At 48.9% G+C, this 13,785-nt stretch overlaps 1 protein-coding gene across 1 annotated transcript in view; it reads right to left on the bottom strand.

The window, feature by feature from the left end:
• The window catches only part of KSR1 (kinase suppressor of ras 1), a 50,063-nt gene extending 36,479 nt beyond the window's left edge, over positions 1-13,584 (bottom strand). Inside the window, 1 exon segment of the mRNA XM_027660428.1 lies at positions 13,345-13,584. Coding sequence (XP_027516229.1) covers positions 13,345-13,569 — 225 coding nt within the window. The 5' untranslated portion in view covers positions 13,570-13,584.
• Positions 13,585-13,785: the final 201 nt, after the last annotated feature.

The raw sequence follows: 13,785 nt of genomic DNA, 5'->3' as shown, positions 1-13,785 counted from the left end.
TCAGTGTGGGTGACTCCTGAACAGGTCAGTGTGGGTGACTCCTGAACCAGTTTCTTGCAGTGCTTTGACTCTCGCTTGCTTTTGCTGTGTAGCTGAAACCCCTGTGTATGAAGCTCAGTAAAACTGCCCTGGAGGCTGTTTGTGCCTTCAAAGGGTATATGTTCTGTGCTGGAAATGAGTACCTCGATCCAGCCTGACTGTACTATAATAATAACTGGAAATGAACTCTGGACCATCGGTTCCCAGCCACTCTGGGTTAGATCACGTTGCATAAGTGATAGCCAGGCCTGGGGGAGGGGAAGGCTCAGTGACAGGGAGCAGCATGTGCCTTCTGCCACAAAGGCAAAGACCCTCCTACAGCTGCACAAGGCTTCAGACCAGGGGTGATCTATATGAAACCAACAGCAATGGGAGACAGAGTGGAAAACACTTCTGGGTTCCACAGCAGCTGAAAGTAGAGGGACCAGCCTATAAAGCCAACTACTATATGGTTTCCCTTGAACCTGAACCTTGAGACCAGCAGATAACCTGCCAGGAGTGTGCCCCAGATATCTAACCCAGACAAGCAATGCTAAGGCTCCCTTTGTCTCCCAGCCAGGCCATCTGCAACAGCACTGTGAGAATGACAGCACAGTGCAGGTGCAGTTAAGTCCCTTCTAGTCCCCACGTCCACTTTGTCCTGTCCCAAACACTAAATAAAATGGGGACTAGAAGCACTTTCTCTGAAATGTGTCTGCCCGAGCTGCTTGCCAAGAGAAGTTAGAAAACCATGGCTAGTAGAAACCTCTCATGAATAGGCAGACTGCTTTCAGTTCCTCTCAGTGAGCCTGTAATATGCTTAGCTTTTCACTCGCCAACATTAAAACTCCCTTCTTGTCTTTGGTCCTTCTGGAGAATGAGGAAGGATCAAAGAGCATGGGTTGAGTATAGGCAGTCCTCCCTCTTATTGCAGGGGAACTGTAGAGTACACAACTTCTCACCCCGATTGTTCCTCCTGAGGAGCCTTTCAAAGCGTGCTGACACATCCAGGATTTCTACACAATAAGATTGTAAATTAGCCTTGTCTTTCACAAAGGGCTCATGACAAACGATGATCTCCAACGAGATACAATGACCTGCTAAATTGTCTGTTGGTCTCTTGGGGGGTTTCCAGGACCTCCCTGAACATCATTTCCTGAAGTCAAACAACTGCACTTTCCCACTGAAAGAACACGTGGGTTGGGTAATGGTGGAGTCGCTTTCCTACATGCAATTCTTGATTCCCAACTGTATTAACAGCTCATTAGTAGTCTCAGGAAAAGGTTCAAGCACTTACAAATTCAGAGAAAGACCTTAAGTGTTGATTCTCGATGCTGTGAAAGAGCTGAACGGCTGTTGCTGTAAAGTTCCAGGTATCCTTGGGACAGGCAGGCTGGTACCCTCCCACACTGGGGCTGTCACACAGAACGGGAGCTCAGCTGGACCAAAAGCAATGCTGCTGAAACATGCAGTCAACAAGCTGAGAAAAGAAAGGATATCTTACAGCTGTAAAATTTTCACCACCTTAAGGGACGGGTGAAATAAGGCAGAAGAGAATCCTTCTGTATTCTAAAAATATCCACCTTCTCAGTTTATTATCCTTTGCTACTTAAGTGTTGTATTTTACTGCCTTCCCCATTCACAACACACTTTAATATCAGATCAAGTCTGAAGACAGTACAACAGTACTTGTGTTTAAATAGCTGGAGCTTCAAGTGAGGGTCAAGGCCACGCTGCTTAAGGTATTCAGCCTTGAAAGGCACTTATAAAAGAACTGAGCCAGCAGAGACTAGAGCTAAATTCAGCTCTTACCCTAGTTTTAAACTGCTTCAACTCCTTTGTTTTCAGCACAGTCACATTCAGTTTCTCCTCCTGTAAAGGAAAGTGGGCTCACATAACCCAACATTTGTCTGATGTCAACTAGACAACCCCGAGGAACATAAGTGGGGTCCTCAGTCAAAGCCAGCTGCACTCTTTGCTCCAGATGTCACTTATGTGATACCTTCAGCAGAGCGAGTGTTCCATCAAGTGATACGGCTGTAAATTATTCACCAGCAACCCCATAACGCTTGATTAAAACCTACTGAAAGAAGATCTAATTAAATTGTCTCTGAGAGAACAGACAATGATATGACGACTGTGTAAGGGGCAGATGGCAAGCAGAGGCTCATCGGAACATGAGAAAATAATTTAGAAGGTACCTTAATCTGCACTGAGCTGTGGTGATCTCCACCTGTGTGGTTCTGTCTGCTCTGGAGCTTATTCCCTCATTCTGCCTTTGGGCATCAGAAGTGACAGCAGGAGCACTGCCTGTCCCCACGGGTACCGTTTGGGCACCTGGACAGTAAGTACCTCATCTCTCAGGCAGAGAGGTTGCAGTAGTTGCTGCATCTTTCAGTGATGAGCAGCAGACAGCAGGTAAGGCTCAGAATGGCCTGAGTCCCAGAACCAGCAGTCTTCTTCATGAAAGCTGCTGAGAGGACTGGTGTTAGCAGTCAGGCTGTTAATGACTTCAGTACTGAGAAGCCAGTACAATAGACTTTGCAAGGGCATTAGCTTTAAAGCTGTGTATCTGCTGTGCTGTGAAATATATGTTTTATGGGTTAAATAATAGAGGACAACACATTATAGGAACGTAATGACTACCTTGCTGCAAATCATATGTGCTTTGAGGTAAAGGAGCACAGCTTACAGCAGGTTTCTCCATGTATTTCAACCTCTGAGGAAGAAAAGAGCTCTATTTCTTACCTCAAATCTAAGAAGAGATATGGACTAACATCAGGGAATTAAGTATAAATCTAGAGTTGCCTCAAAGTTCAAATGAGTATCACCCAGTTCAAAGTTTTGCATGAAGCTCAAACTTACTGAAGAAAATACAGACTTTTGTAGTCTGTAGAATGAAGTCCATCCCAGTTGGGGGAAGAGAATCCATTGCTCAGAGACAGGCCTTCAGAGGAATTCAGTGTGATTCTGGGGCAGCCACACGAGATCAAAGCAAAGCTGTGCTGTGTTGTCCACCCTGACCTCGGAGAAGCTGTGAGCTGTTTGCAGTGAGTCACACTGGGATTGGGAAGGGGGCAGTTGTTGGACCATCCCAGCACTTCACAAATTACCACTGCCAAGCTGGAGACCCACCAAGCAGAGGGCTGAGTTTTGCAGCTTGGGAGCCACACTGCACCCTCCCTGCAAACAGGGGTGGCACCAGGGCTTCTTGGAGGAAAAACTCAGAGGAATTTTCCCCAAAGAAATGACCATTTCTTACAGATAAATTTCAAAATCCCTCATGCATCAGGGTGTCTCTCCAACTTTCCCAATGTCCTCTGTCAAGAGTTTGAGGTCAGATAAATCTCAGAGCATGAAGAGGCTGAAGGCTCTGCACTCAGAACTCTAAAGAATCCCAGCAATGCAGAGACTTGCAGAGCTCACTGATGCTGTTCCCACACCACGGAGGCTCTGGCAGGAAGGCTGCCACAGGCCACGCTGCTAACCCACCCTGCAAAATACAGTTTGAATGTGGAGACTTTATTCTTGCATAAAGGGGCCATGCCTGGAATGGCAGAGCCCTCACACCAGGCTCCCCATCAGGAACACAGGAAGACCAAAGAGGCTGAGCCAGCCTATTTCTGTGGAGGATCCATGGGAGTGAAAGGGAGAGGCAGGGATCAGACCATGCCTTTGCTCACGTGCTTCCCCTTCCCCCTGCACCTTGGTGTTCCAGCTGCAGGAAAGATCAAGCCAGAACTGTGCCCAATTGCTGAGTCAGGCCATGGCTGTGGGGCCTCAGAGAGGCTGTGGCAGTGCTGGGCCAGAGGACAAAGCCTGGTGCTGGGGCAGAGCTGAGGGAACACACACTGTGGGAACGGGCACGCAGGACAGGCCACTCGGCCACAGGCAGGAGCCACTGAAGGTACATCGGGGAGCCCTGCCTAGGAAAGATGAAGAACCAGAAGCATTTTGCATTAAGAGAACTGGACAGAGGATGCAGGTTAAGCCTAGCAGAAGGATTTAGCTAGTCCTGGCTAAGTTAGCATAATGAAGGCGGCCAGAAACGAGCATGGGTGTCTCTGTAAACTCCCCAGCAGGCTCCAAGCTCTTGTGATGCACAGCACTAATCTCTAACAATGAGAAAAATATCCTCTTTTGGCACAACAGTTTGAAAGGACACTGCAAATCTGTTAATAAAATTGATCTGCCCCTTCATTAAAGAACATGGCAAAGGCAGAGGGACTGGAGTGCAGAGGAGCTGCAGAGAGCACCTGACACAGCCACAGGCTCCAGCTCCAGCACTGCCCCTGCTGCCAGCACACTCACTGCTCACTCACTGCAGGGATGGACTCTCCCACCTTCAGCTGGAAATCTTATGTTGTGAGGTGTCCATTAACTTCAAAGCTCTTCACCTCAAACCCCAAACTCGTTATTCTTGGCAACTGAGGCAATTTGAATAGCACAGTAGAAAAACATAGGGAAAGAACACATCAGTGGAACTGGAACCTGCCTTGGCAGCAGAATAGTGTGGTAGGTTTAGTTTCCATAAGAATCAAAAGCTAAATACTAGTGTCACCCTAGCAGAAGTATTCAGGTAGCTCTTGCTAGGTTAGCTACACCTCCAGTTACAGGCTGGCAGGTGAGAACTGATAAGGCTCACTTAGAGGTAAATAGGTAATTACTGCTACAGAGGTATGTTCAACATCAGTACAGAAAACATCTTCTTCCAAAGCAGGACTGTATTTCCTACAAATGCAGTCTCAGCACAAACCCAGGCAGTGTTTCAGTGCAATAGCTAAAGATCCAGATTACAGTAGCTCTCCTTTCTCCTTCCAAACCCAGGTTTCCACAGATTGCTCTCAAGTCTCCAGCCATGACTGCCAATGGCCCAGGAATTTAGGGGGCACCGAGAGGTGTCCCATGGAAACTCTGCCTCGTTATACCCAGACAAAACCCCACCAATGCAACCCTGCTTAAATCAGGCCTTCAGCAGTCAGCCAATGGTTCTACAAATATTACACTTGACCCACAAAGCAAGACCAAACCAGTTTCAACACACATAATATCCTGCCTGAATGTGGATGGGGCTGACAAGCCCTTTGAGATCTGCTCTGGGGTTTCTCCCAGCTTAGTTGTGTGAACAAATGCTGAGAGTCTTTGGTGTTTGTGCTCACATTGGCTCTTCCAGAGCTCTTCCAGACACCCTTCTGTTCCACAGGAAAAAGAGAAAGAAAAACCTGAAACCTTTCTTCTTCCAAAGGGAGAAGGCTGAAGGCCTGTGTAGATCTCCCCAGATAGATCAATCTCCTCAGAACAATACCTGTGGATTTTAGTCTGTTGTTTCCTTGAAACAGGGGAGGATAGTCAAGGGTACAGCTTCCAGAACTCACTACAGTGAAAACACTGCATCTGATCTGCACTCAGAGAATTTGATACTACTGGCTGATGCTGTCAGAGGCACTCAGAACTGTCTCTATAGAAATGATGGGAAATTAAAGTTAGAAAGCTTCATAAGAAATGTTTTACTTTGTGGAAAGTTTCAGTTTTGGTGAGAAAGACAAAAGGCCTGCAAGCTGAAATGTTTTGCTTGGCAGATGAAGAACAGTTTCTAAGAAGGAGACATCTAAAAAACTCAGGAAGCTTTAAACAACAAAATCTCACTACTTCAGCTTATTTTAGAGGAGCTATGTAACTGTATCCTAAAGTAGGATTTAGTCCTCTAGCTTATGCTAGAAGTAAAAGGAAAACACTGCTCTGGAAGATGAAAAATGTTGCTAAAAAATTCCCCATGATAGGATGCAGGTGTGGAGAGGTTCTCTGAGAACTCTGGAGGCAGCAGAAGGGGCACAGACACACATCTCCCCAGGACTGCACTCACTGACAGATCCATTTACCTCCCCTGGCAGTATCTTTTAGTGGTGATGCCTGGCTGAAGTTCTGAATCTGTAAAACATCATTATTTCTTCTCTCCAATTTATTCAACACCATTAATAACTAAAAATAAAACCTCCACACTGGAACCTGCAGGCCTCAACAATAACCCCCACACAGCAGCAATGAGGAGCTCGAGACTTCCTTTCCAAATTTAGATTGCTTCAAACAGAAGTGAAAGTTCTTTGATAAATCAACAAACCCATGTTTTAGAAGCATGCAAGGGGAGCAGAACAGAGCAGGAAAGTGCTTGCCTGCCCTGCTAAACTTACTTGCAGAAGGCTTCTGAAGATTTGCAAGGCCCCAGCCCGTGGCTCCTGCCTGCCTGCTCTGCACTGGGGTCAACGACCTGCTCTGGCAGCAGCAGATCAGACCAGCTCAGAGCCTGGATCTGCTGCATCCCAGCAGCATTCCTCAGTGCCATGATAATTACTGCTCTAAAGAGGAGATCACAGCTTCTGCTCAGAGCTCTTCCATGTGGGATAACTACTAATCATCCTATCAGAGGCACTCCACAGTCCCGATCAAAGCAGGATTCCTTACTCTGCTGATGAAGTGTCCTGGGATTCCTCTCTGCTTCCCCAAGATGCACACAAAACAAACTAGATTTTCTCACTAAGCAGAAAAGGAGTGAGAGACCTGGCCTCTGTTCACTTTAGAATACATACAGAAATGACAACTATATTTTAACTTTAAAGCCAAGTTCTGAACAGTCTCGAGCTCAGGTAATTAAGTCCAATGAGATTTGGATCTTCCATTTACCTACAGCCCTAATAGCTCAGAGTTCAGACACGTGTGCTGCACTTAGAGAAGAATGAACACCAGGCATCCGTGATGAGCCTGGGCTGTGATACACTCACACCCAGGGAGAGCAGGGCCTAAGCTACAATTTGAGTTCCCACCCCAGCAGTGCTCCAGGGTTCAGTTTAAACAGATGGTGCAAAAAGCAGATTTACAACATAGAGAGTGAGCTCAGCCACAGAACAGGTGACTGTCACCTAGCACAGGCTGAGGCACCAGTGATTGCCTCGTGGGAGCACAGCTGGCTGGGACGTGCCTCTGGGATCTGGAGGTGGCACAGGAGCTCTGGGCAGCTCTGGCTTAAGGCAAAAGACCTGTCTTCCAAGCAAGACAGAGTTTATGTAGTTTAACTTGGGATTGATCCTGTCCTAGATTCTGGGGGCTATGCCAGTGAGGACTGGCTGCAGGGACAGCCAAGCCAGAATGCCAAACTGTTTCCTAATCATGTTGTGCTAGTCTGACTTGGGTGCAGACTCCCACCAAGAAGCAGGAGTGCCCACAACACTTCTGTGCACAACTGCTCACAAGTTATGTCTTGGAAAAATGCCCCATTTCTTTTGGAGAAGGTGTGTTTCCAGACTCAGAGAGCCTCTGTCCCTCTGCTTTGCCTGCTGTGGCAACCCTGTGCTGCTGGTAGTGCCTACTGTGTGGGATTGCTCCCTGGGAGTGAGAAAGGAGCAGGGAGGGAAGGCTGAGAGCCAGCTGAGTCAGTATGGCTGGGTGGTGTCATCCACACATCACCCTGTGCCTTTCACCACAGCAGTAGCCCAGGCAATACGTTCTCCAAGCTCCAAAACAGTAGCAGAGTCAGGACTGCCTTCAGTACCATTTTCCTTTTATTAAAAAAAAAAAAATCCCTATAAGCTGAAAACAAGGATAAGAAATCTTAGCCTTAGAGGAAAGGTGAGGGTTTATCCCTCAAGCATCTGACAGATTACATAGGCTACGTTGGAAATATCGTTTTAAGCTTATCTATTCCCTAAATAATTTGGTGTGTCACATGACTTCTTTGTTAAGTGTTCCTATTTCCGAACAAACCAGGTGATAAATTTGTGTACCCCCTGCTGACTCAGAGCTGTAAATCTGTCACTGGCACGCAGCTGGATCTGCTTGGGGCTTTCCTCGGGTAAAGTGCAGGTCACAGCAGCTGAACTCGAGGAGCAGCCCAAGTTCTGTGCAGGTGGGACCTGTGCAAGCTCGGTCACATCCCAGAGTTCACTGGACACAGCTGGGGTTCACAGCAGCTGCTTCCCTGATCAGATCAATTCTGTGCATGCCAGAATGGTCAGAAATCATATGTGCAGACTGAGGCTTGTCTGGCACTGTGGGCTCCTGTCGGTGTGGGTGGGCACAGACAGACAGAGCTCCCACCTCCAGCCCTGCTGAGCTCCTTTACTGACCCCCGGTGCTGAGAAGGGTCTCCAAGCTGACTGCACAAAGATGAGCAGGAAGGACTCTGCTTCACCATAATCCAGTGGCCACACAGGCAGCCTTAGAGAGGCACAGGCAGCACAGAGGCTCACCCTGACACTTCCTTTCTTGCTTCCCAATCAGTGCATCACAGAATCCAGCCCAAGGTGAGGAGTACCCAGAACCTGACAGAAAAGTGAACAGTCATATCTTTATGTTGATGATAAGCTGCTCAGCAGAGCTTGTCCTGGGAACTCTGGGTAACTTAAAACACTGCTGCTGACTTTTTGTGCCAAAATTTATAAAAACAATGGTAGGAGATGTGCTAAATCTCATTATGGTGTACAAATTCTGATCATACACAGAAACACCCTGTCACAAAGGACAGATGATGTCCACAGACTGGATAATACTATATGGTTCCCTCTCCTTCCAAGTGAAACAGAACCTCTGTTGAAGCCTATCTGGTACAAGTGCACAAATTTAAGAAAAAGAAAGTCCTACAAAACCAGAAGACACCTTTAAGGAAAACAAATGTGTTACATATATGCAAAAAGTAAGATGAAGTAAGAGATTTTCTTCTTCTCTTACATAAGACCTGCTGGGAAAGGAAGTCCTTTCAGCTGAACAAGGCACACAAACATGTGGCTACAGGTCGGAGTTTGGCCTGAAATATTCACTACTCCCACTTCTTCCAATTTATAAAGAGACAGTGGTCCTTTCCTTATGCACACCACTTCCAGTCTGCAAGTGTGGACCATTACAATTCTTCTTCCTCTCCTCTCATGCCTCCCCCCCATTTTCAAAGCATTTGTTTCTGTTCAGAGATTGCTTGGTAAGATAAGCCTTTTCTGGACAAACTGCCAAATGAATCAAGATAATGCCAAAGCAAGTTCAAACAGATTTAATACACAGGTATCATTCAGCCACTGTGAACAACTGATCTGTGCAGAGTAGACTGACTTATTGTGACACAGCACAGGTGGAGTCAGACTTTCTGATCTGGTGCTCTGCTCTCTGGAGGTGCTGAACAGAAGACATTCCCGAGGAAAAAGTCCAAGTGATCTCTGCACACAGGCAGGAGGGTCTCTCACCGACTGAGTCCAGCCAGGGAGCCTGGAGGACACTTGTTCTCAAAGCCCAGGCAGAACACAGCAGTGTGTGCTCCTGCCCCACCCTGACCCTCCCACCATGACCAGCGTGGAGGCAGCTGCCCTGCCAGGAGCACTGCAGTCACCTTGGGAGGCCAGAACCACGGCAGGAGAAAATACAGCTGCAGTCTAAACCCACCCTAGGTCTCGGTTCAGCCTGGTGCTGCCTCACCTTTGCTGCAGTTAAAGGGCTGGGGGAAGGTGTCTCACTTGGCCTGGGAATTCCCACAGCTATCCAAACCAGCTGTTTCCAGCAGAACCGACTGAGAAACCACAGGAACCTTCTCTGCCAACAGGACCCAGGACTTTATTCTCCTCCTCACCTCCAACAGACTGCCTTGAGCTGCAGTTGGAAGTTAGAAGTGCTTCACTACAGATATCCAGTCCCATCATCAGCTTCCCAGCCAGAAAATGAATCCAGAAAGATACTGCTTTCACAAAAAAAAAAAAGGCTAAAAATAATATGCTTCTAAGATTGTGAAACCAATTTAAGAGTCACGCAAGGGATTAGTGTAGGGACAGAGGTAAAGGCTGACAGAGCTATTTCTTTCCAAGGATGCTTGGAAACAACACTGGATGCTCACCACATGGCAAGACATTTCTTGCTCTCTTACGTATGGGTTAAAATTACCATGATTTTCCATTTCAGTTTTGTAGTCAACTTCAGAAGTGAGTAAACCTGCTAGGACAGAACTGAAAGCACAGCCCAGCACTGGGTAGAAAGAAAAACACTCAAGCACTTATTGGGTATAACACATAAAACTTTAAAAAAATTACCAGTCCTTGTGGCATCAGAGAACCCAGTCTGCTAATAACCAAACTAACAGAATCTACTTTTCACTACAGGGAAACTCCCTGCCCTTCTAAGAAACAGCCTTCATACATGTGAAACAGAGTCAGCTCACACAACACATCTACACTCAACATATTCTTTGCAAGCAATTCCCACAGCCCTTTGTTTCCCCTCCTTCCTGCATTACAGAAAGTTCTCCCTGCACTCATCTGAGCCACCATGATGCAAATCTGTACCTGTCAAGGCCCCAGTTTGAAGTCCTTATCTACCATGTGCTTTATTTTGAGAAGACCTTATAGGCAAGAGGAATGAGGAAAGACCTAGAGCACTTCAGTAAACTGGGAGGGACCTAAGCATGCGCTCGAGTTCCCTGGGTCAGGCTGCTGTTCCTGACGTGGTGACACACACAGGGTGAGCCATGTGGTGTAAGTGACACCACCTGAGCTGGGAACAGGCACCGAGGGAAGCGGCACCAAACGGAGCAAGCTCGTGTGTCCAGTGCAGAGAACAACACAAGCATTTAGATGAACCTGCACTGGTGTGTTGGGCTGTGCATTCCACTCACATTACAACTACCTCCAGAACTTTACTTCAGAGCTGTGCTACCCCTGGGATCAGAAGTACCTGAACTGGTACAGAGACAGCCACGTCCACCTGACAGGACCCACCCCACGCGTGGTGCTGTGAGTGTCTGAGTTCAGATACACAAGATTGTGCTCTGGGAGATATCCCTTCACCTGTTACATTCATGGTTTTGACATGAAAACTAGACATTACACAACTTCCAGAGATGTATGAGCTATGTACAAATCGCATTGTAGAAACTTCCCTGCCTTTTTATCTCTTTGAACAATAACAAGTGAAATCAAGACACTGATTTTTGACTTAGTATATTTGACTTAGTATATTCAAATCACACAGAGCAGCCTTGAATTCAACCTCAGGAACTACTTCTTCAACTTCCAAAATCAAATCTCCTCCCTTCCCAAACTACTGCTTTCTCCTTCCAGTCTGCTGCTTTTACCTCTCTTAAGTTTTATAATTTCTTTGCGGCTTCGCTACACAGTTTAGCAGTTACATTGATGCAAGTAATTTTTCATCACTCTTTCTCCATGAAAAAGTTTCTGCCCAGAGGAGAAGTCCCATGAGGATTCAGACCCACAGACGTGGCTCGCAGGCCCAGCAGCTGCACCAGCAGCACCACTAACCATGACCCACAGAGCCATGTGGTGACTCGCCAAGGCCACCAGGGAAGCACAGCAGGCCCTGAGATCCCCCAGCTCCCAGGTGCTGGCTCAACTACAGACTCCTGAGGAGCTGCCCACAGTCAAAGCAGCAGCACCCCGGCTCTGTGCAGGACCAGGGGGTCTCTGCTGACATGATCCAACAGGCAAACACATGTGGCCACACTGGCATTGCTGACACGTGAACCAAGGCATAGGAATCATACCTGGTACCTGGGACAGCACTGGGCCCACCTCCCTCGGGAGCTCCCTGAGGAAGGACAGCCTGGGGAAGCAACCACAGACACTCAGCTCCTGCAGTCTGGCTCTGCAGCCCCAGCCTGGCACAGGGAGTGAGGCACAGCTCGGGCTGTGCAGCTCGGGCTGTGCCTGACGTGTGTCTTGGTGCAGCAACTGAACGGCACAAAGGGCACGGAGTCTGTGCTGTGCCCATGGCTCCACATGTGGGCAGAGATCCAGCACTTGGTTCAACTCCCAGAGAAATCACATACTGGACCGTGCATCAAAGAGATTTTTTTCAGCTAAGATTTTTTCTGATCATAAATTTATGATCATCAGTGAGTGTGGCACCCATTTGTTTAACCAGATAAATGCTGAAGAGGACTGAGTGCACACAGTCAACAACTATTGCTAGAGACAGCTTTTGTTGCTTTAAGAAGAACCTGAAGATGATAGAAGGCCTTTATCCTTTGTGAATAAAGGTTTCCTTTTAGAACAGGTCCACTATCAAAACAGTGATGATCATTTTCCGAAATGATGCTGATTGATATTGTTTGGGCATTAAAAAGGCTGTCAGTAGGGCTGCCAAAAGCCTATACAAATATTATTTGAGAAAGAATAGCCCTTGGAATGCTATTTGGAGGTGGCAGCAGGAAGAAAAGAGCTGTAAATTTGGTAAAAAAAGAGAACAAACCAAACCAAAACATCCTACAAAACAAAATAAACAAACAAAAACACACAAAAAAGGCAGAGGAAGAAAAAAGGAAGAATGATAGATTTCCATGAGGTTGTGCCAAAAGCTACCTACCACCTATTGTTTCACAGTTTTTTTCCCACCCTTCATTTCTCATGTGATGGATTTTGCAGCATGTAGGTTTGTTACAGTTACAGTGTTGTGATGATCTGTCTTCCTAAAGGCCCAATACTCTATCCAGCTCCACAGCCTCCAGCACCAGGTACAGAAAAGGAGCATTAGCCTTCACATCAAACTTGAATCAAAGAAGGGGACAGGAGGGGATTGTTTACTTAGAGCAACACTACCTGCACAGAAGGTAAAAGGAAACGTCATTTAATTACCTAAAGGTCAAATGAACTAAGGAAAAATAATATATACTCCTTTTTAAATACACTCCTTTTCTTATGCAGACTTATGTACAGTACAGATCCAGCTCTTCTTTGAGAGCATCACAACAGCACATGTTTTGTGCATGAAGAGTTTTGTGTAGTATTTCTAAACAGCACAACGTCTCTCCAGCCTGGTCCGTGATGCTGTCTGAGCCACAACAACGGAGGGAAAAGGAGGATCGGATTAGATCAGTGAAACCGAGCCAGGGATAGAGAGACAGGCCTGGAGCAGAGGGCAGGAACCATCAGGAGTAGACACCAAGGGAAAGCGGAGTCCTCACGGCTTCCCAGGACAGCGCCGTGGGGACGCACCTCCTGCCGGGGAGCCCGGAGCCCCCATCGCATCCCGCTCCGCAGCGACACGGGAGCCAGCGCAGGCCCCACACGGCCTCGCGAACCCGCCCCCGGCGCGGGGCAGCCGCGGCTGCGGGCGCTGTCCCCGCACCTGCCCGCGCTCCGCCGGCACCGGCTCCGCCCGCGCCCTCCCGGCCGGGGCCCCGCGGCGGGCCGGCACCACCGACCCGCGGACGGGGCTGCGGGGGCGTCCCGCCCTCCCTGCCCGCCGCCAGCAGCCCTCGCCCGCGGGGGAAGGCGCGGGCGCGGCCCCGGCGCTGCGGGGACAGGGCGGCGGGAGGGGCAGGCCCCGCTCCGCCCGCCCGGCCCGTACCTCCAGCGTGCGGATCTCCTGCTGCGTGAGGTCGTTGGACGCGGCGCACTTGGTGCGGAGCCCGCGCAGGTTGGAGAGCGAGATGTCGATGAGGTCCTGCAGCAGCCCGCACTGCTGCAGCGTGCTCCGCACGGCCGGCAAGCCCCGCGGCCCCGCCGCCTCGCCGCCGCTCCGCTCCTTCCTCTCCAGCATGCCGGCGGCTCGCAGGGCAGCCGCTCTATCCATCCCTCGGCATCGGGGAGGCCGGCAGGCGAGGCTGCGGCGGCGGGGGAGCGGCGGGAGGGACGGACGGAGGGAGGGAGAGAGGGAGGCGGGAGGCGGCCGGGCCCGCCCCGCCGCTCTCGCCGGGCAATCACCGCGCGGTACATGCGCGGCCAACGGGGCCGCGGGCGCGCCCGCTCCGCCCTCGCCGCAGCCCCTCAGTGCCCGCTGCAGCCCCTC

The sequence above is a fragment of the Corapipo altera genome, unplaced genomic scaffold (assembly GCF_003945725.1).
Source record: "Corapipo altera isolate COAL_440 unplaced genomic scaffold, ASM394572v1 271, whole genome shotgun sequence".
Lineage (NCBI taxonomy): Eukaryota > Metazoa > Chordata > Aves > Passeriformes > Pipridae > Corapipo > Corapipo altera.
Note: the sequence above shows the minus strand (reverse complement) of the source record. Positions and strands in the feature narration are given on the sequence as shown.